The sequence below is a fragment of the Salvelinus sp. IW2-2015 genome, linkage group LG9 (genome assembly GCF_002910315.2).
Source record: "Salvelinus sp. IW2-2015 linkage group LG9, ASM291031v2, whole genome shotgun sequence".
Classification (NCBI taxonomy): Eukaryota; Metazoa; Chordata; class Actinopteri; order Salmoniformes; family Salmonidae; genus Salvelinus; species Salvelinus sp. IW2-2015.
In genome coordinates, this window is record NC_036849.1 from 30507682 (window position 1) to 30527962 (window position 20281).

General features: G+C 45.4%; 1 protein-coding gene across 1 annotated transcript in view; it reads left to right on the top strand.

Annotated features, from left to right (window-relative positions):
* The window catches only part of LOC111968393 (connector enhancer of kinase suppressor of ras 1), a 62179-nt gene that overhangs the window by 27009 nt on the left and 14889 nt on the right, over positions 1-20281 (top strand). Inside the window, 10 exon segments of the mRNA XM_070445068.1 lie at positions 2219-2307; positions 4134-4273; positions 4759-4901; positions 5060-5093; positions 5339-5514; positions 7183-7256; positions 9195-9266; positions 19510-19583; positions 19825-19895; positions 20221-20278. Coding sequence (XP_070301169.1) covers positions 2219-2307; positions 4134-4273; positions 4759-4901; positions 5060-5093; positions 5339-5514; positions 7183-7256; positions 9195-9266; positions 19510-19583; positions 19825-19895; positions 20221-20278 — 931 coding nt within the window.

A 20281-nucleotide genomic window follows, 5' to 3' on the forward strand; every position in this document is an offset into this window, starting at 1 on the left:
CTGTAGTACATTCTGGAATGAGTAGGAAAAAGGAGTGTTTGTGTCATGTCTATAAGAGGAGGCTGGTGGGATGAGCTATAGGAGGATGGGTGGGAGGAGCTATAGGAGGATGGGTGCTCATTGTAATGGCTGGAAGCAAACAAATGGAACGGAGCCTCTGGACAACCCCCTGTGGTTCTCTGCAAACGTCAAAGCAGTGATTCGCTCCTGCAGGTTCATGCTCTACATCATCCGTAAGGTACGACCCWACKTCACGCAGGAAGGGGTCCTAATCCAGGCACTTGTCATCTCCCGTCTGGACTACTGCAACACGCTGTTGACTGGGCCATGAAACACCTGCAATTTATCCAGAATGCTGCAGCCCGCCTGGTGTGCAACCTTCCCAAGTTCTCCCATGCCACCCTGCTCCTCCAAGCTGAATTTCAGTCGAAGCTCGCATCCACTACAAGTCCATGGTACTTGGCTACGGAGCAGCAAGAGGAACTGCCCCTCCCTACCTTCAGGCTATGCTCAAACCCTACACCCCAACCCGAGCACTCCATTCTGCCACCTCTGGTCTCTTGGCCCTCCCACCCCTACGGGGGGGGGGGCAGCTCCCACTCAGCCCAGTCAAAGCTCTTCTCTGTCCTGGAACCCCAATGGTGGAACCAGCTTCCCCCTGAAGCTAGGACAGCAGAGTCCCTGCCCATCTCTCTGAAAATGTTTGAAACCCTACCTCTTCAAAGAGTATCCGAAATATTCCCACAGCCCCTCCCCCCATCGCGCACACACACTGACAGAACACAGACACAGAGAACCATGTGAATCAGTCATGACGCTCGCTGCCTTGCGTGTCCAGAAGCAGGTGCCTTGGTTTTGTTGTTTGCGTCAGGGCTGTGTGTTGGAGCGTGAATCTCTTTGTTTGTTTGCTTGCGTCGGGGTGTGTGTGTCCCGCGGGTGAATGGAGGCTGACGTGGAGGATCTCATGCGGATCATAAACTTTTTGTCCTGAGGGCTCAGAACACACACACACACAGCACACTCTCTCACACAGCTACACAACACACACATTACTCACACTTCACACACAATCTCACAAACACCACACACACACACACACAAAATCTCACAAACACAAAACTCACAACAAATCTCACAAACACACACACTCTCACAAAAACACACAACACACACACACACACATACTCTCTCACACACACACACACACACTCACATACACTCTCACAAAACACACATACACACACACTCACTCTCACACACTCTCTACACACACTCCACACACAAACACACACACTCTCACAAACACACACACACACACACTCTCACAAACACACACACACAACATACTCTCTCACAACACACTCTCTCTCACACACTCACTCACTCACTCACTCACTCACTCACACCACACACACACACACACACACACACACACACACACACACACACACACACACACACACACACACACACACAACACACACACACACACACACACACACCACACACACACACCACACACACAACACCACACACATACTCTCTCACACACACAACACAAACACTCTCACACACACACACACCACACACTCACTCTCACACACACTCTACACACACACTCTCACACACAAACACACACACTTTCACAACACACACACACACTCACACACCACACCACACACACCACTCACAACACACACTCTCACACACACACACACCTCACACACACACTCTCACACCCACACACTCTCAACAACACACACCACTCTCTCACAAACACCTCACACACACTCTCTCACACACACACACACACACACACTCTCACACAACACACTCTCCACAAACCACACACACTCTCTCACACCACTCTCACAACACACACACACACACACACTCTCTCAACACACACACTCTCACCACACACACTCTCACCACACACACACACACACACACTCTCACCACACAACACACTCTCTCACACACACACACATCACAAAGCACACACTCTCTCCACACAGCACAACACACTCACAAACGCACACTCTCGCAAACATATTCAACACACTCTCACAAAGACACACTCACTCTCTCTCACACACACACACACACACTGCATTAAAAGGAACTATGCACAGTTTCCAACTTCACACCTTCTCTCTTCATCTGAAGTGACCAGAGTGGGCGGGGGGGTTAACACACTATGCTGGCTGGTTTTCAGGAAGACGAAGAGGAAGAGGAGGAAGAGCGCAATCAGAGATTCTCCGTATTGGAGAGAGTTGCAGCCTCGGTCAGGTCACTTTCATTCAGGTGAGTACACACACACACACACACAGGACACACACACACACAGGACACACACACACCGGACACACACACATCCGACAGGTATTACAACTCCTTCAGATAGGATTGAAACCACAGGAGGTTGGTGGCACATTAATTGGGGAGGATGTACTCGTGGTAATGGCTGGAGCGGAATAAGTGGAATGGTATCAAATAAATCAAACACGTGGTTTGTCAGCGCGGGGATTCGATCCAGCAACCTTTTGGTTACTGGCCCAATGCTCCTACATTCAGAGGGGTTGGGTTAAATGCGGAAGACACTTTTCAGTTGAATGCATTCAGTTGTACAACTGACTAGGTATCACCCTTTTCCCTTTCATGTGTTTGATGCCATTCCATTGACTCCGTTCCAGCCATTATTATAAGTCATCTTCCCCTCAGCAGCCTCCGCTGGTTGAAATACAGCATTTTGAAACAACTATTTGAACATATTTTTTCATCTTTATCGAATGAAGTCGAGCATTTTTCAATGGAGAGAGCATTTTTAAGCCAGAAACTCCTCAGTAGTTTGAGTCTAAAGCATTTTCCTGTCTATAATGGGTGATAAAAAAAAAAAAAAAAAAAAAATATACAAAATGTTTCCTCTCGCACAAACTTGTCTGACCTGTCGGCAACAGGCAGCATGACTCTGTAATGGACCAATGGCTGTGTGACAAAGTCAATGTTGCAAATGCCGTAAAGGCTGCCATAGGCTGTCGTTGATCACAGTACACTCACTGGAAACCAACAGAGGTCTGGTGAGTTAGGGTAGTACATTAAACTGGGTTTTGTGCTACTTCCTGAAAGACATTTGACTCAGTCTGATATCCTATGGGAGTTGAGACTAGTTCTGACTTCTTAGAAGTTTTAGTTCAAATTATAGATCCACACTTAAGAGCATTTTTAAAGGACAAATTCACCCTAAAATGAGAGRTTGTCAATTGCTTTTATAACCTGTGCAATGATCTAAAATTGCTATTAGTTCAAYATCTCTAAAAATAGCCTAACTATATATAGATGTGTTAGATGACAACGTCACCAAAAATGATGCGCTCGCTTCTATGAGGGCAGAAGTCTGTGTGGTGTTGTCATTCTGGATGACCAGATTGTTAGCAACAATGACTAAAAACTACCACGAGGGGGGAGGGGGGGTCGTAAAGTGACTCGTTTCATCTTGTTCTTGATATCATGTCTTGTTTTGAGMTGTTTTGACTGGATGTCATATCTATGCTAATATGGCTCAAATATATTTGTTTTCAATAAACATTGGAGATGAAATAGTTGACACGTTGTCAACAGTGTAAGCCAACCACGTCTGTTTTGCCCCTATAGTTGCGCACACGTTGGTTTTGTTGCTAAACAACCAACCCGTCTTTGTTATGTTTTTATTTCCTGCTTCAGGTTTCTATAGCAATGTGTTAGTTGTTGGCCCCTCCCACTCTTCTTTAGTGACGGTGTAGTGTGATACATACTCCTTCTCCCTGTGGGTGGTGTGGAGACCATCCAGAGGACAGAGGAGAGCGTGGGTGGTGTTGAACAAGGCTGCCACCCAAGGGGACAGAGGAGAGCGTGGGTGGTGTTGAACAAGGCTGCCACCCAAGAGGGCAGAGGAGAGCGGGGGTGGTGTTGAACAAGGCTGCCACCCAAGAGGGCAGAGGAGAGCGTGGGTGGTGTTGAACAAGGCTGCCACCCAAGAGGACAGAGTAGAGCGTGGGTGATGTGTGTAGATAGTGTTAGTGATGTTGTGTCCGTAGAGCCTGGGTGATAATGGTGTTAGTGTGATGACGTGTGTTCCCTCTCTCTGTATGCAGGACAGCGGTTCAGGGGCCAGTGGTGAGCCAACACATGGGCCAGGAGGAGTCGGAGCTGTCCAATGACAGGGGATTGGACAGCAGCCTGACATACACCTCACACCCCCACCACCAGGGGGAGSTCTCATACCTGTCTGCAGGTCAGAACCATAGACATGACCATTTCTGGGTCAAAGGCGTTCCAGGTCACATAGGCCATTAGGATATATTTTATAAGGATTAGCCTACCTGGCATTTACAAMAAATAATCATCCAAGTCACCTAATTGATTCGCCCTTGTCATTAGAACAAGTGTCGCTATGTAGCTATCATAACATTTAGTATCAGAACGAAGTAAACCGCTGATCGCCATAACATGTTTCTGTAGATAGCCTATCAGGGTCCTGTTAAGTTACTCTCGGCATCCACAACCAATATGATACTGGAGAGAACCTGACCCCAGTAAATAAATAGCAGCTGAAGTAGGACTGTTGGAGACAAAATGTTAGTTGCACTGTTGGAGACAAAATGTTAGTTGCACACAGTTGTGAGATTTTGATCGGTAAGGCCATAATAACCGTAGTTGTGTCGTATAAAAAGTGTTCTCACCTGTGTGTGTGTTTCTGTGTGTGTGTGTTTGTCCTAGGAGACACCAATAGTTTGAAGGGGTCCAGGTTCAGCCCCAGGCCCAGGGGAGAGGGCTCTGCGCCCCCCAGTAGTCCGTCCCCCCGGGTACTAGAGCTAGCCAGAGCTAGCGTCAGTTCCTGCCCTGAGATGGGRGTACACGGGGTGAGAGAGAAACACACCCTCTGTTTCGTCATTCATTTCACATAGAAAATTAATTTGACTGATTTCGGTGTTTCGTCACAGATTRTTTCCATGCTGTAGTTGCAGACACAATTTAGACTTGAACATAAGAATAAGACTGTTCTGTTTTCCCCTTTTAGGAGGATAAAGAACCAAAAAAGATGTCTACAAAAGGTAGGTCTTTGTTTTAGTGGACTTTTCCCGACCTTCCTTATTTAGATTATGTATTTACTTTCCTGCATTATGTCACTGAGATTGTTTTTGTATGAACATAGTCCACGCAAAAAACCTTGACTTTCTTTCTTTCTCTCTCTCTCTCCCTTTCTCCTCTATCAATCTTCTATCCTCCCCCTCTCTGTTCTCTCTCCCCCTCTCTGTTCTCTCTCCTCTCGCTCGCTCGCTCGCTCCCTCCCTCCCAGGCAAGAGTACAGCGACGAGCAGGCGGCGTGTGTCGTGTCGTGAGCTGGTTCAGCCCGACTGTGACGGCTGGCTGTGGAAGAAGAGGAAGGAGAGCAGCGTGTTCATGACCCAGAAATGGCAGCGCTTCTGGTTCGTCCTCAAGGGCCCCACTCTCTACTGGTATACCAGCCAGCAGGTGAACGCATTCATTTATTACCTCATCGTTGCTAATGGAACTGGTGAAATCAAGCGCTTTCTGGATAGATGGGATGCTGTACGTGTAGGAGAGGGTTGGCACATGCACAAGAGGAACTAGGATAGTTGTAGAACCTCCAACCCCCACCCCCCCACCCCTATCCCTTCATCCAACAAAAAGGACAGGAAAAAGGATAGTATACATATGGACTCTGTGCCAGGAAAAGCTGAGCGCACAGTTGGGAATCAGAAAGTTCTCTGTTGATACGATAACGTGTAACTTCAAATACAGCTCATACAAGTTAACAAAAACGTAATCAGATGGTTATCGTCTACAACATCACAAATGTGCATCAGAGGATTGATAACCGAGCAAACTACCAAGCCAGCGAGGCAAGATAAAATATTCTAAATAGAGCTAGATAAACCCAGAAGAATAATATACTTGTTGATCATGGCTATAGCCATCGGTCTGGTGTTTTCGTGGTCATGACTCACTCACTATTTAAGTTCGTCAAGGTCCAGACTCAGGGAGGCAAGTAGCCTAGTGGTTAGAGCGTTGGACTAGTAACCGAAAGGTTGCAAGATCAAATCCCAGAGCTGACAAGGTAAGTTAACCCACTGTTCCTAGGCTGTCATTGAAAATAAGAATTTGTTCTTAACTGACTTGCCTAGTTAAATAAAGTAAAATAAAAAAAATTTAGCTACATGTTTTTTGATGTCGGGATGCGCGCACAACGCTCGACCATGATGGCTCTATACACAGACCTACACAGTCAAGTCTGCTACTTTATCATAGGTTTACTTCTAGAACATGGTGACATGGTTGTTCTGGATGGTGCAACATTACAGACCATTCAGATAGAAATGCATTGTGTAGAAGAGAACATTGTGCATCATGATGAATGGGGAATCACGGCGACTCTATTCATTACATTTCTAATCGGCAACATTCTGAATATTTCACATCACTGAAATACACCTATTTAACTTGAATGTTTATATGTCTTTTTGAATTGACAGGGGATCTGCTCACGTCAATGTACAGTTAAAGTGCAATTGTGTCATATGCTATTATATCATATGAGCATATCATTATGCATGTAAAGTTATAAAAGCCCAATAATATCATGTCTCACAGTGATAGTATTATTTGCATGTGGTTGTACACAGTTCTGTTTTATCAGCCTAAACAGGTTTCCACTGTGCAGTGMGATTTTGTCATTCTCTCTGTCTTTTAGACCGTGTTTATTGTAAGTAGCCTGACTGAGCCAGAGAGAACACTGTGCTTGTATGGTTCAGTCTGGTTTAATAACCCGGCCATCATGGCAGCAGCGCACCAGTGTCCGCCCTGAGGTTGGAAGGTTGGGGGTTCGATCCCCGACAGACTTTAAAAATGCTTGGCACTCAGCATTAATTGGGGTTAAGGCACTGCGATAGACTAGCATCCAGGGGGTGTACTTGTACATCAAGCTGCCTGACGCTACAGAAACAGGAGATAGACTAGCATCCAGGGGGTGTACTTGTACATCAAGCTGCCTGACGCTACAGAAACAGGAAATAGGGTCCTGCCCTGTGGGCCGTTTTGGCTCGGACAAGGCTACTTACTTACTATCATGGCAGCAGTAGTTGTGGTTGATTAACCTATTTATTTGTTTGTCATTGCCAGGAGGAGAAAGCAGAGGGCCTGGTTCATATCTCCAGCTACAACATAGAGAGTGCAGGAGAACACAAGAGGAAGTAGTAAGTACCTTTGCCACATAGTGTCTAGTGTTTGCCGCTCTCCGGGTGGCGCAGTGGTCTAGGGCACTGCATCGCAGTGCTAGCTGCGCCACCAGAGTCTCTGGGTTCGCGCCCAGGCTCTGTCGCAGCCGGCCGCAACCGGGAGATCCGTGGGCGACGCACAATTGGCATAGCGTCGTCCGGTTAGGGAGGGTTTGGCCGGTAGGGAGGGTTTGCCGGTAGGGACATCACTTGTCTTCACAGTATGTAAAAATGTGAAATAAAATGTATGCAACTCTACTGATAAGTCGCATCTGGATTAAGAGCGTCCTGCCTCTTGGCCGGTATGGATATCCTTGTGCTCAGTATGTAAAATATAATAAAATGGTATGCCACCTCTACTTGTAAGTCGCTCTGGATACAGAGCGTCTTCTGAAATGACTAAAATGTTAAAATTGTAGCTGTGATGAGATACAAGTTGAAGTCGGAGTTTACATATACTTAGGTTGAAGTCATTAAAACTCGTTTTTCAACCACTCCACAAAATTTCTTGTTAACAAACTATAGTTTTGGCAAGTCGGTTAGACATCTACTTTGTGCATGACACAAGTAATTTTTCCAACATTGTTAACAGAGATTATATTCACTTATAATTCACTGTATCTCAATTCCAAGTGGGTCAGAAGTTTGCAATACACTAAGTTGACTGTGCCATTAAACAGCTTGGAAAATTCCAGAAAATTATGTCATGGTTTTAGAAGCTTCTGATAGGCTAATTGACATCATTTGAGTCAATTGGAGGTGTACCTGCAGATGTATTTCAAGGCCTACCTTCAAACTCAGTGCCTCTTTGCTTAACATCATGGAAAAAATCAAAGAAATCAGTTAAGACCTCAGGAAAAGAAATTGGAGACCTCCCAATCTGGTTCATCCTTGGGAGCAATTTCCAAACTGCTTGAAGGTACCACGTTCATCTGTACAAACAATAGTACGCAAGTATAAAACAACCATGGCCCCACGCAGCCATCATACTGCTCAGGAAGGAGACGTGTTCTGTCTCCTAGAGATGAACGTACTTTGGTGCGAAAAAGTGCAAATCAATCCCAGAACAACAGCAAAGGACCTTGTGAAGATGCTGGAGAAAACAGGTACAAAAGTATCTTTATCCACAGTAAAACAAGTCCTATATCGACATAACCTGAAAGGCGCTCAGCAAGGAAGAAGCCACTGCTCCTAAACCGCCATAAAAAGCCAGACTACGGTTTGCAACTGCACATGGGGACAAAGATTGCACTTTTTTGGAGAAATGTCCTCTGGTCTGATGAAACAAAAATAGAATTGTTTGGCCATAATGACCATCGTTATGTTTGGAGGAAAAAGGGGGAGGCTTGCAAGCCGAAGAACACCATCCCAACCGTGAAGCACAGGGGTGGCAGATTCATGTTGTGGGGGTGCTTTGCGGCAGGAGGGACTGGTGCACTTCACAAAATAGATGGCATCATGAGGGAGGGAAATTATGTGGATATATTGAAGCAACATCTCAAGACATCAGTCAGGAAGTTGAAGCTTGGTCGCAAATTGGTCTTCCAAATGGACAATGACCCCAAGCATACTTCCAAAYTTGTGGTAAAATTGCTAAAAGACAACAAAGTCAAGATATTGGAGGGGCCATCACAAAGCCCTGACCTCAATCCTATAGAAAATTTGAGCTAAAAATGCGTGTGTGAGCAAGGAGGCCTACAAACCTGACTCAGTTACACCAGCACTGTCAGGGAGGAATGGGCCAGAATTCACCCAACTTATTGTGGGAAGTACTGTAGTCACATCTGGGTTCAAATAGCAATTTAATATCCCAGAACGCTCAACGCTGGAGCTAACTTAATCCTAACTGCCTATCTCTCTCTTCCCCACTCTCTCTCCGCTCTCTCTCTGTGTCTGTCTTTCTTTCTCTCTCCCCAGTGTCTTCCAAATGTGCCACCAGCGCTTCCAGACTTTCTTCTTTGCCGCCGAGAATGTCAATGACATGACCAAGTAGGTGTGACGAATTATGAACACATCTGGTTGGAACCGGTTCAGGGAATAGAACCGAAAAACCAAAAAATAACAATTTTTCAAGTAACAGAATCAGAACCGGGAATGAAAGGGATCTATACTGTACCAGAACAGAACCACTATTTTAAAAGCATGGGAACCGGTTAAAAACTTTATTTTACATTCAGGGCATTTTTTTCTAGTCCCACAAAAAACACAAATCAAATCAAATTTTATTGGTCACATACACATGGTTAGAAGATGTTAATGCGAGTGTAGTGAAATGCGTGTGCTTCTAGTTTCGACAGTGCGGTAATATCTAACAAGTAATCTAACAGTTTCACAACAACTACCTAATACACACAAATGTAAAAGGATGGAAGAAGAATGTGTACAGAGAAATATATATGGATGACCGATGACCGAGCGGCATAGGCAAGATGTAATAGATGGTATAAAATACAGTATATACATATGAGATGAGTAATGGAAGATATGTAAACATTATTAAAGTGTAATTTTTTTATGTGACTAGTGATCCATTTATTAAATTGGCTAATGATTTGAGTCTGTATGTAGGCAACAACCTCTCTGTTGTAGTGATGGCTGTTTAACAGTCTGATGGCCTTGAGATAGAAGCTGTTTTTCAGTCTCTCGGTCCCAGCTTTGATGCACCTGTACTGACCTCGTCTCCTGGTTGGTAGTGGGGTGAACAGGCAGTGGCTCGGGTGGTTGTTGTCCTTATATGATCTTTTTGGCCTTGCTGTGACATCGGGTGCTGTAGGTGTCCTGGAGGGCAGGTAGTTTGCCCCCGGTGATGCGTTGTGCAGACCGCACCACCCTCTGGAGAGCCTTGTGGTTGAGGGTGGTGATGTTGCCGTACCAGGCGGTGATACAGCCCGACAGGATGTTCTCAATTGTGCATCTGTAAAAGTTTGTGAGGGTTTTAGGTGACAAGCCAAATTTCTTCAGCCTCCTGAGTGTGGGTAGACCATTTCAGTTTGTCCGTGYTGTGTACGCTAAYGAACTTAACTTTCCACCTTCTCCACTACTGTCCCGTCGATGTGGATAGGGGGGTGCTCCCTCCGCTATTTCCTGAAGTCCACGATCATCTCCTTTTGTTTTGTTGACGTTGAGTGAGAGATTGTTTTCCTGACACCACACTCCGAGTGCCTTCACCTCCTCCCTGTAGGCCGTCTCGTCATTGTTGGTAATCAAGCCCATACTGTTGTGTCGTCTGCAAACTTGATGATCGAGTTGGAGGCGTGCATGGCCGCACAGTCATGGGTGAACAGGGAGTACAGGAGAGGGCTGAGCACGCACCCAGTGTTGAGGATCAGCAAAGTGGAGATGTTGTTTCCTACGTTCACCACCTGGGGGCGGCACGTCAGAAAATCCAGGACCCAATAGCACAGGGCAGGGTTTAGACCCAGTGCCTCAAGCTTAATGATGAGCTTGGAGGGTACTATGGTGTTGAATGCTGAGCTGTAGTCAATGAACAGTATTCTTACATAGGTATTCGTCTTGTCCAGATGGGATAGGGCAGTGTGCAGTGTGATGGCGATTGCATCGCCTGTGGACCTGTTGGGGCGGTATTCAAACCGAAGTGGGTCTAGGGTAGAGGTCGACCGATTATGATTTTTCAACACCGATACCGATTTATTGGAGGACCAAAAAAAGACGATACCGATTAAACTGCCGATTTTTTTTTTAAACATTTTTTTATTTTATTTTAATTTTAATTTATTTTAAAAAACATTTTATGTGTGCACTTATTTTAAGTTAATGTAATACATAAATAAAATCTATTTAGTCTCAAATAAATAATGAAATGTTCAATTTCATTACATAATGGAAAAACACAGTGTTGGAGAAGGAAGTAAAAGTGCAATATGTGCCATGTAAAAAAGCTAACGTTTAATTTTCTTGTTCAGAACATGAGAACATATGAAAGCTGGTGGTTCAATATTCCCAGTTAAGAAGTTTTAGGTTGTAGTTATTATAGGAATTATGARGKGTCGACTATTTCTCTCRATACCATTTGTATTTCATGTACCTTTGACTATTGGATGTTCTTATAGGCACTTTAGTGTTGCCAGCCTAATCACAGGAGTTGATAGGCTTGAAGTCATAAACAGAGCTGTGCTTCAAGCATTGCTAAGAGATGCTGGCATACGCAGGAAAGTGCTGTTTGAATGAATGCTTACGAGCCTGCTGCTGCCTACCACCGCTCAGCCAGACTGCTCTATCAAATCATAGACTCCGTCGGCCACGGAGAAGGAGAGGGGGGGCCGCAGTCTTTGGTAGCGGGCCGCGTRGGTGGCACTGTATTATCCTRAAAGCGGGCAAAAAATATGTTTTAGTTTGTCTGGAAGCAAGATGRCGGTGTCCGTGACGTGGCTGGTTTTCTTTTTGTAGTCCATGATTGCCTGTAGACCCATCCACATACGTCTCGTGTCTGAGCCATTGAATTGCGACTCCACTTTGTCCCCAAGAGAAGTGGCACAATTTTCCTAGTTAATATTGCCTGCTAACATTAATTTCTTTTAACTAAATATGCAGGTTTGAAAAAATATACTTCTGTGTATTGATTTTAATAAAGGCATTGATGTTTATGTTCATTTGTGGAAAGATTGTGCTTTTTTCGGCAATGCACTTTTGTTAAATRATAACCCGTTTGGCGATGTTGAAGTAGGCTGTGATTCGAGGATGAATTAACAGGCACCGCATTGATTATATGCAACGCAGGACAGGACATTTCGCTTGTTTGATTGCCTTGCAGAGGGAATAACTACACTGTTTACATTCGGCCATATTTTTAGTCATCTTTCCATGGTTGAATGCGGTGGTTTGCGCTTTCAGCGCGAATGCCGCCATCTATCCACTGTTTCTGGTTAGGGTAGGTCTTAATAGTCACAGTGGGTACAACATCTCCAATGCACTTCCTTATAAACTCACTCACCGAGACAGCGTAGAAATGTATGTTAGAGGCTTCCCGGAACATTTTCCAGTCCGCGTGATCAAAACAATCTTGAAGCGTCGATTGCGATTGGTCAGACCAGCTTTGAATGGTTCTAGTCAAGGGTACATCCTGTTTGAGTTTCTGCCTGTAGGATGGTAGCAGCAAAATGGAGTCGTAGTCGGGCGGGGGAGGGCCTTGTATGCATCTCTAAAGTTAGAGTAGCAGTGGTCCAGTGTATTGCCCGCTCGCTTGCTACAGTCAATGTTCTGATACAATTTAGGTAGCCCTGTTCTCAAATTACCTTTGTTAAAATCCCCAGCTACAATAAATGCAGCATCAGGATATATGGTTTCCAGTTTACATAGACTCCAGTGAAGTTCCTTGAGGGGGGGATATACACAGCTGTGACTATAATTGAAGATAATTCTCTTGGGAGATAATGTGGTCGGCATTTGATTGTAAGGAATTTTAGGTCAGGTGATCAAAAGGACTTGAGTTCCTGTATGTTGTTATTACACCATGAGTCGTTAATCATGAAGCATACACCCCCCCCTTCTTCTTCCAAGAGAGATGTTTATTTCTGTCYGAGCGACACATGAAGAAACCCGGTGGCTGTACKGACTCCGACAACATATCCCCAGAGAGCCATGTTCCCGTGAACAGAGAATGTTACCATCTCTGATGTCTCTCTGGAAGGCAACCCTTTCCCTAATTTCGTCCACCTTGTTGTCTAGAGACTGGACATTGGCGAGTAATATACTCGGAAGCGGTGGGTGGTGTGTACGCCTCCGAAGTCTGACCAGGAGGCCGCTCCGTCTACCCTTCTGCGGCGATGTTGTTTTGGGTCATCCTCTGGGATTAGATCCAATGTCCTGGGTGGTGGCCCGAACAAAGGATCCGCTTCAGGAAAGTCGTATTTCTGGTCGTAATGTTGGTAAGTTGACGTCGCTCTTATATGCAATAGTTATTCCCGGCTGTATGTAATAACACTTAAGATTTCCTGGGCTAACAATGTAAGAAATAATACATTAAAAAACAAAATACTGCATAGTTTCCTAGGGACTCGAAGCGAGGTGACCATCTCTGTCGGCGCCATCTTGCAACAAAGCACCTATGCAAAGCCCTCCCTCTGTCATTCAGAAACTTCTTCCAGTGTCTGCCTGCCAGCTGAAAAATGCTACGTTGGGGACCGCAGCTGTATCGCAGCCAGGCAAATTGGTGCTGTGACGTCGTCGTGGCAACAGCAAAACGCTATCTATCYACTTCTATTGACAATTCAAAGAGCCAATAGCGGATCCCCACCCGCAAAATTTCAGTTGCCTCTCGCACCCTACACTTGTCTTTCCATCACACATGTAAACTACTCAGTAAACTATAGTTTGCCCATTCCATTGCTCTATCCACACTGAATGATATAAACCAGTYCATTCTGGGGGGTTGCGAACCGGTTCAGAATTTTATTTAGCAGGTCGGAACAGTGGAACGGAATGAAAAAAAAATCATTGTTCTGTTCAGATTGGAAAACAACTTTGGGTTCCAACTCCTGCTTCCAATATACACTGCTAATACACACACACATACGCTGTTCTCTTCCCTACAGGCCTCCTGCATATTTCAATGATTAATAAGAAAGCCTGGCAGGAAATACACAACCGAGGATTCCCCATAGAAACGATGACGGAGACGCCCCAGTGATTTGAATATACTGGAACATTATGATAGGATAATGTCTGTGGTTGTTTGACACCACATACCATACACACACCACACACACCATACACACACCACAGCTGTGTGATGGAGACAACACTTGACTGAATCTCTCCATTGTGGTCTCTTTCTGGTTCTGAAACATTATACAGATGTCTGTCTGTGTGCCACGATCTGGTGTTCTTTCTCCCTCTTTCTCRCTCCCACAAATACGAATACACACATTTTAAGGCAGTGGCATTATCTCTACCACACAGGCCACTGATAGTTTGTTGACAGGCCACTGATAGTTTGTTGACAGGCCACTGATAGTTTGTTGACAGGCCAACTGATAGTTTGCTGACATGCCATGATAAGTTTGTTGACAGGCCACTGATAGTTTGTGACAGGCACTGATAGTTGTGTTGACAGGCCACTGATATTTTGTTGACAGGCCACTGATAGTTTGTTGACAGGCCACTGATAGTTTGTTGGCGGGCCACTGTCTGGATTAGTTTGTTGACGGGCCACTGATAGTTTGTTGCAGGCCACTGATAGGTTGTTTACGCACTGATAGTTTTTGACAGGCCACTGATAGTTTGTTGACGGGCCACTGATAGTTGTTGACGGGCCACTGATAGTTTGTTGCGGGCCACTGATAGTTTCAGGTGAGGTAAAGCGGAGTGTAGGCTACTTCAAGAGTACTGACTAATGAGCATATATGATAGTCTATGCTGCCACCTTGTGTTGGTTTGTCAGTACTACAGAAACGGGCAGATAATTACAAAGTACAAGGGTTGTTCCAGTTGAAAGTAAAGATTTATGTTCTAAGTGCAGATCTAGGATAAGACCCCCCCCCCCCCCCCCGTCGTTCATGTAATCTTATTCATTATGATCTTACAAGGCGAAAACTGATCCTTGATCAGAACTCCTACTAGCTTTATGAAGCTTTTCCAAGATGGCGTAGCAGTCGGACGTGTGTTTTGACTTGTCCGTGTAAATATCGGTGTCCTTATTTTTTTACGTATTATATTTTAATCTCACTTGCATCTATGGACTGAATATACTCTCCTGCAACCCGCCTCACCCAATGTGGTGACGATTCTGCTATTTTTATATTTTTTTATACCCCCATCAGCAAGCTAGCCAGCTAACTAGCTATTAGCTAGTAGTCAGTTAGCACTGTTAGGGGTCTTCACCGTTAAGGGACACCAGCCAGCCTCAGCTCGGTCAATACTGCCAGTCTGCACCAGCGCGATATCAACCCAGAGCATACTGCTTTTTCTCTACCACATCTCCGGATTCCTACCAACAAGCTCTTGAACCTTACACCGGAGCATCGCAGCTAGCTAGCTGCAATACGAGACCTGGCTAACGTCTCTGTCCCGAAGCAAGCACCAGTTAGCCTAGCTCCTGAGCTAGGCCATCTACCGGCTAGCCGAAAAGAGGTCCACCAGCTAATTTCTTGGGCTACAAGACCTCTTTTGCCAATTGGCCTGGGACCCTTTACTGCCGACACGCAGTCCCGCGATCCATCACGACTGGTCTGCCAACGTAATCGTCCGGAGTGATCTCAACTGGCTCTTCCGTTGCGACGTTGCCGAAGGCCCATCTGCTAGCCCCGGTCCGCTAGCTTGTCTGAATCACCGTGTCTCCAGCTCGCCTAGCGTAGTAGCCGGACTACTGATCGGCTCCCTGACCACCTATTGCTACTCATTGACCCTATGGATCACTCGGTCTTGACCACATGCCTTTCCCTAGTGTCAATATGCCTTGTCTATTGCTGTTTTGGTTAGTGATTGTCTTATTTCACTGTAGAGCCCCTAGCCCTGCCCAATATGCCTTAGATAGTTTTTTGTTCCACCACCCACACATATGGTGATCTCACCTGGCTTAACTGGTGCCTCTAGAGACAAAACCTCTCTCATCGTCATTGAATGCCTAGGTTTACCTCCACTGTACTCACATCCTACCATACCATTGTCTGTACATTATGCCTTGAATCTATTCTTCCACGTCCAGAAATCTGCTCCTTTTACTCTCTGTTCCGAATGCACTAGACGACCAGTTCTTATAGGTCTTTAGCCGTACCCTTATCCTACTCCTCCTCTGTTCCTCTGGTGATGTAGAGGTTAACCCAGGCCCTGCAACCCCCAGCACCACTCCCYTTCCCCAAGCGCTCTCATTTGTTGACTTCTGTAACCGTAAAAGCCTTGGTTTCATGCATGTTAACATCAGAAGCATCCTCCCTAAGTTTATTTTATTCACTGCTTTAGCACACTCCGCCAACCCTGATGTCCTAGCCATGTCTGAATCATTGCTTAGGAAGGCCACAAAAATCCTGAAATGTTCATCCCCAGCTACAACATTTTCCAACAAGATAGAACTGCCAAATAGGGAGGAGTTGCAATCRACTCCAGAAATAGCCTGCAGAGTTCTGTCATACTATCCAGGTCTGTGCCCAAACAATTTGAACTTCTGCTTTAAATAATTCACCTTTCCAGAAACAAGTTTCTCACCGTTGCTGCTTGTTATAGACCCATATCAGCCCCCAGCTGTGCCCTGGACACCATATGTGAATTGATTGCCCCCCCCATCTATCTTCAGAGTTCGTACTATTAGGTGACCTAAACTGAGATATGCTTAACACCCCGGCCGTCCTACAATCTAAGCTAGATGCCCTCAATCTCACACAAATTATCAAGGAACCCACCAGGTACAACCCTAAATCCGTAACCATGGGCACCCTCTTAGATATCATCCTGACCAACTTGCCCTCTAAATACAGGTCTGCTGTCTTCAACCAGGATCTCCGCGATCACTGCCTCATTGCCTGCGTCCGTAATGGGTCTGCGGTCAAACAACCACCCCTCATCACTGTCAAATGTTCCCTAAAACACTTCAGCAAGTAGGCCTTTCTAATCGACCTGGCCCGGGTATCCTGGAAGGATATTGACCTCATCCCGTCAGTAGAGGATGCCTGGTTGCTCTTTAAAAGTGCCTTCCTCACCATCTTAAATAAGCATGCCCCATTCAAAAAATGTAGAACTAAGAACAGATATAGCCCATGGTTCACCCCAGACTTGACTGCCCTTGACCATCACAAATACATCCTGTGGCGTTCTGCATTAGCATCGAATTGCCCCCGCGATATACAACTGTTCAGGGAAGTCAGGAACCAATATACACAGTCAGTTAAAAAAACAACAGGCTAGCTTTTGCCACAAACAAAGATTTTGCCCATCCTGTAGCCACTAATTCCAAAAAGTTTTGCGACAGCTGCTAAATTCCATGGAGAATAAAAGCACCCTCCTCCCAGCCTGCCCACTGCACTGAAGCTAGGAAAACCACTGTCATAACGATACATTCAATAAGCATTTTTCTACGCGCGCTGGCCATGCTTCCAACCTGGTTACCGCCTACCCCGGACGCACGTTCTTGCACCCCTGGACAGCAACTTGCCCCCCCCCCCCCCTGCTTCTCCCACCCAAATCCAGACAGGCTGCATGTTCTGAAAAGAGCTGCAAATTCTGATCCCTACAAATCAGCTGTGGCCTAATAATCTGGACCCTCTCTTTTCTAAAATATCCGGCAAAATTGTGCAACCTTTGAGCATCCCCAAAGACTGGCAAAGCTGTTGCGCGTCATCAAACCCCTCTTCAAAGGCGAAAACCACTCTAGCACCCAAACTGTTATGAGACCTATATCCATCCTGCCCTCCATTCTAAAATCTTCGAAAGCCCAAGTTAACAAACAGCGATCACCGACCATTTCGAATCCCACCGTACCTTCTCCCACACTGCAACCTGGTTTCCAGCTGGTCATGGGTTTGCCACCCTCAGCCACGCCTCAAGGTCCTAACAATGATACTCATAATCCGCCATCCGATAAAGAGACCAATACTGTGCAGCCGTCTTCATCGACCTGGCCAAGGCTTTCGCACACTGCAATCAACCCATTTCTTATCGGCAGACTCGATAGCCTTAGGTTTCTCAAATGACGCCTCGCCTGGTTCCACCAAACTACTTATCAGAGTCCATGTGTCAAATCGAGGCCTGTTGTCCGGACCTCCGCAGTCTCTCTATGGCGGTGCCCACAGGGTCTAATATTCTTGGCCGCACTCTTTTCTCTGTATACATCAATGATGTCGCTCTTCTAGCTGTGATTCTCTGATCAACCTCTACGCAGACACACCCCATCTTGTATACAGTCTCGGCCCGTCTTTTACACTGTTACCAAACCTCCAGACGCGGCTAAAACCCAAAATCCTCCTCTGGCGGTTTTTCCTGGGTTTTAGCTGCGGTTTCTGCTCTACAGCACTTTGAAGACTATTAAGCGTGATTCGCAAGGCTATATTAAATACATTTATCTTGATTTGAATGCGCATACAACACTCTTCTCGTGGCCGGTCCAACCTGCTTTTTAAATGCAAGTAAATCTAAATGCATGCTCTTCAACGATTGTGCCCGCGCCCAGCCGCCCGACTAGCATCACTACTCGGGCACGCGTCCTGCACTTAGTATTTTAGTTGTCCACAATCTTCTAGTGTCTGGTTAGACTGTAAACTCTCCTTTCAGACTCCACATTAAGCATCTCCAATCCAAAATTAAATCTAGAATCGCTTCCTATTTCGCAACAAAGCATCCACTCATGCTGCCAAACATACCCTCGTGAAACTGACTATCCTACACGATCCTTACTCCCGATGTAATTTACAAAATAGCCTCCGACACTCTACTCAGCAAACTGGATGTTGTCTATCACAGGTCCATCCGTTTTGTCACCAAAGCCCCATTACTACCCACCACTGCGACTGTATGCTGCTCTGGCTGGCCCTCGCTACATATTCATCACCAAACCCACTGGCTCCAGGTCATCTATAAGTCTTTGCTAGGTAAAGCCCCGCTTATCTCAGCTCACTGGTCACCATAGCAAGCACCCACCCGTAGCCACGCGCTCCAGCGAGTATATTTCACTCTGGTTATCCGCAAAGCCAATTCCCCTTTGCGCCGCCTTTTCTTCCAGTCTCCTGCGCTGCCAATGACTGGAACAAATTGCAGAAATCACTGAAGCTGAAGTCTTATTTCTCCCTCTCTAACTTAAGCCAGCATCAGCTTGTCAAAAGCCAGCTGTCGCTCTGTGGTGTGTATTCGGTCCTACCCACAATCACCAATACCTCTTTACACAGCCAATCTGTAAATAGCACACCCAACTACCTCAACCCCATATTGTTATTTAACTTCTTGCTCTTTTGCACCCCAGTATCTCTACTTGCACATCATCATCTGCACATCTATCACTCCAGTGTTAATCTTAAATTGTAATTATTTCCCCTCTATGGCCTATTTATTGCCTTACCTCCCTACTCTTCTACATTTGCACACACTGTACATAGATTTTTATATTGTGTTATTGACTGTACGTTTGTTTATGTGTAACTCTGTGTTGTAGTTTTTGTCGCACTGCTTTGCTTTATCTTGCCCAGGTTGCAGTTGTAAATGAGAACTTGTTCTCAGCTGGCCTACCTGGTTAAATAAAGGTGAAATAAAACAATATAGGCCCTTGCAGTGAACACTGTCTCTTCCTCTGCAGATGGATCAACTGTCTGATCACAGCCATACAGAAACACAAGAAGTTCCACAAAGGACCACCGGACAACGAAGAGGGTAGGAGAAACTTTTCATGAGATTTGATGGGATAATTATGTTTTTCTTATTATAGTTGTCCTTGATAGTAGCCAAATCAAAAATACATTACAAGCTCGTTTCCCAGCCTACTCCTCCTGGACTGACACGTTTCAATGGAGATTCTCATCTGTGTGTTTCCGGGTGTTACAAACTAGAATAACACGTCTGGACAAGCGGAAGTTCTAACGATATGGTTGATTGTTTGTGTCTTTGTGGACAGAGTGTTACAGTGAGACGGAGTCAGAAGATGAGGGGTCTTCTCCTTCACCACGCAGAAACAAGATCTACACGGTGATGAGAGAGACACACACACACACACACACACTTTCTCTCACTCTCTTTCTCTCTCTCTCTCTTTCTCTCTCTCTCTCCCGTCCCCTCTTTCTGTTCACTCATAAAAAAGCAAGGTTCCATACTAATCTAATATGTTGTAAAGTGAGGTTCCATACTACTATAATATGTTGTTTCGTGAGGATCCATACTACTATAATATGTTGTTTAGTGAGGTTCCATACTACTACTAAATATGTTGTTAGTGAGGTTCCATACTAATCTAATATGTTGTGTAAATGAGGTTTCCATACTAATCTAATATGTTGTGTGTGTTGGACACCAGAAAACTCTGTCCAACACACTGCTCGGGCCAGGAAAGAGAAAGAGAAAGGAGGAAGAAAGAG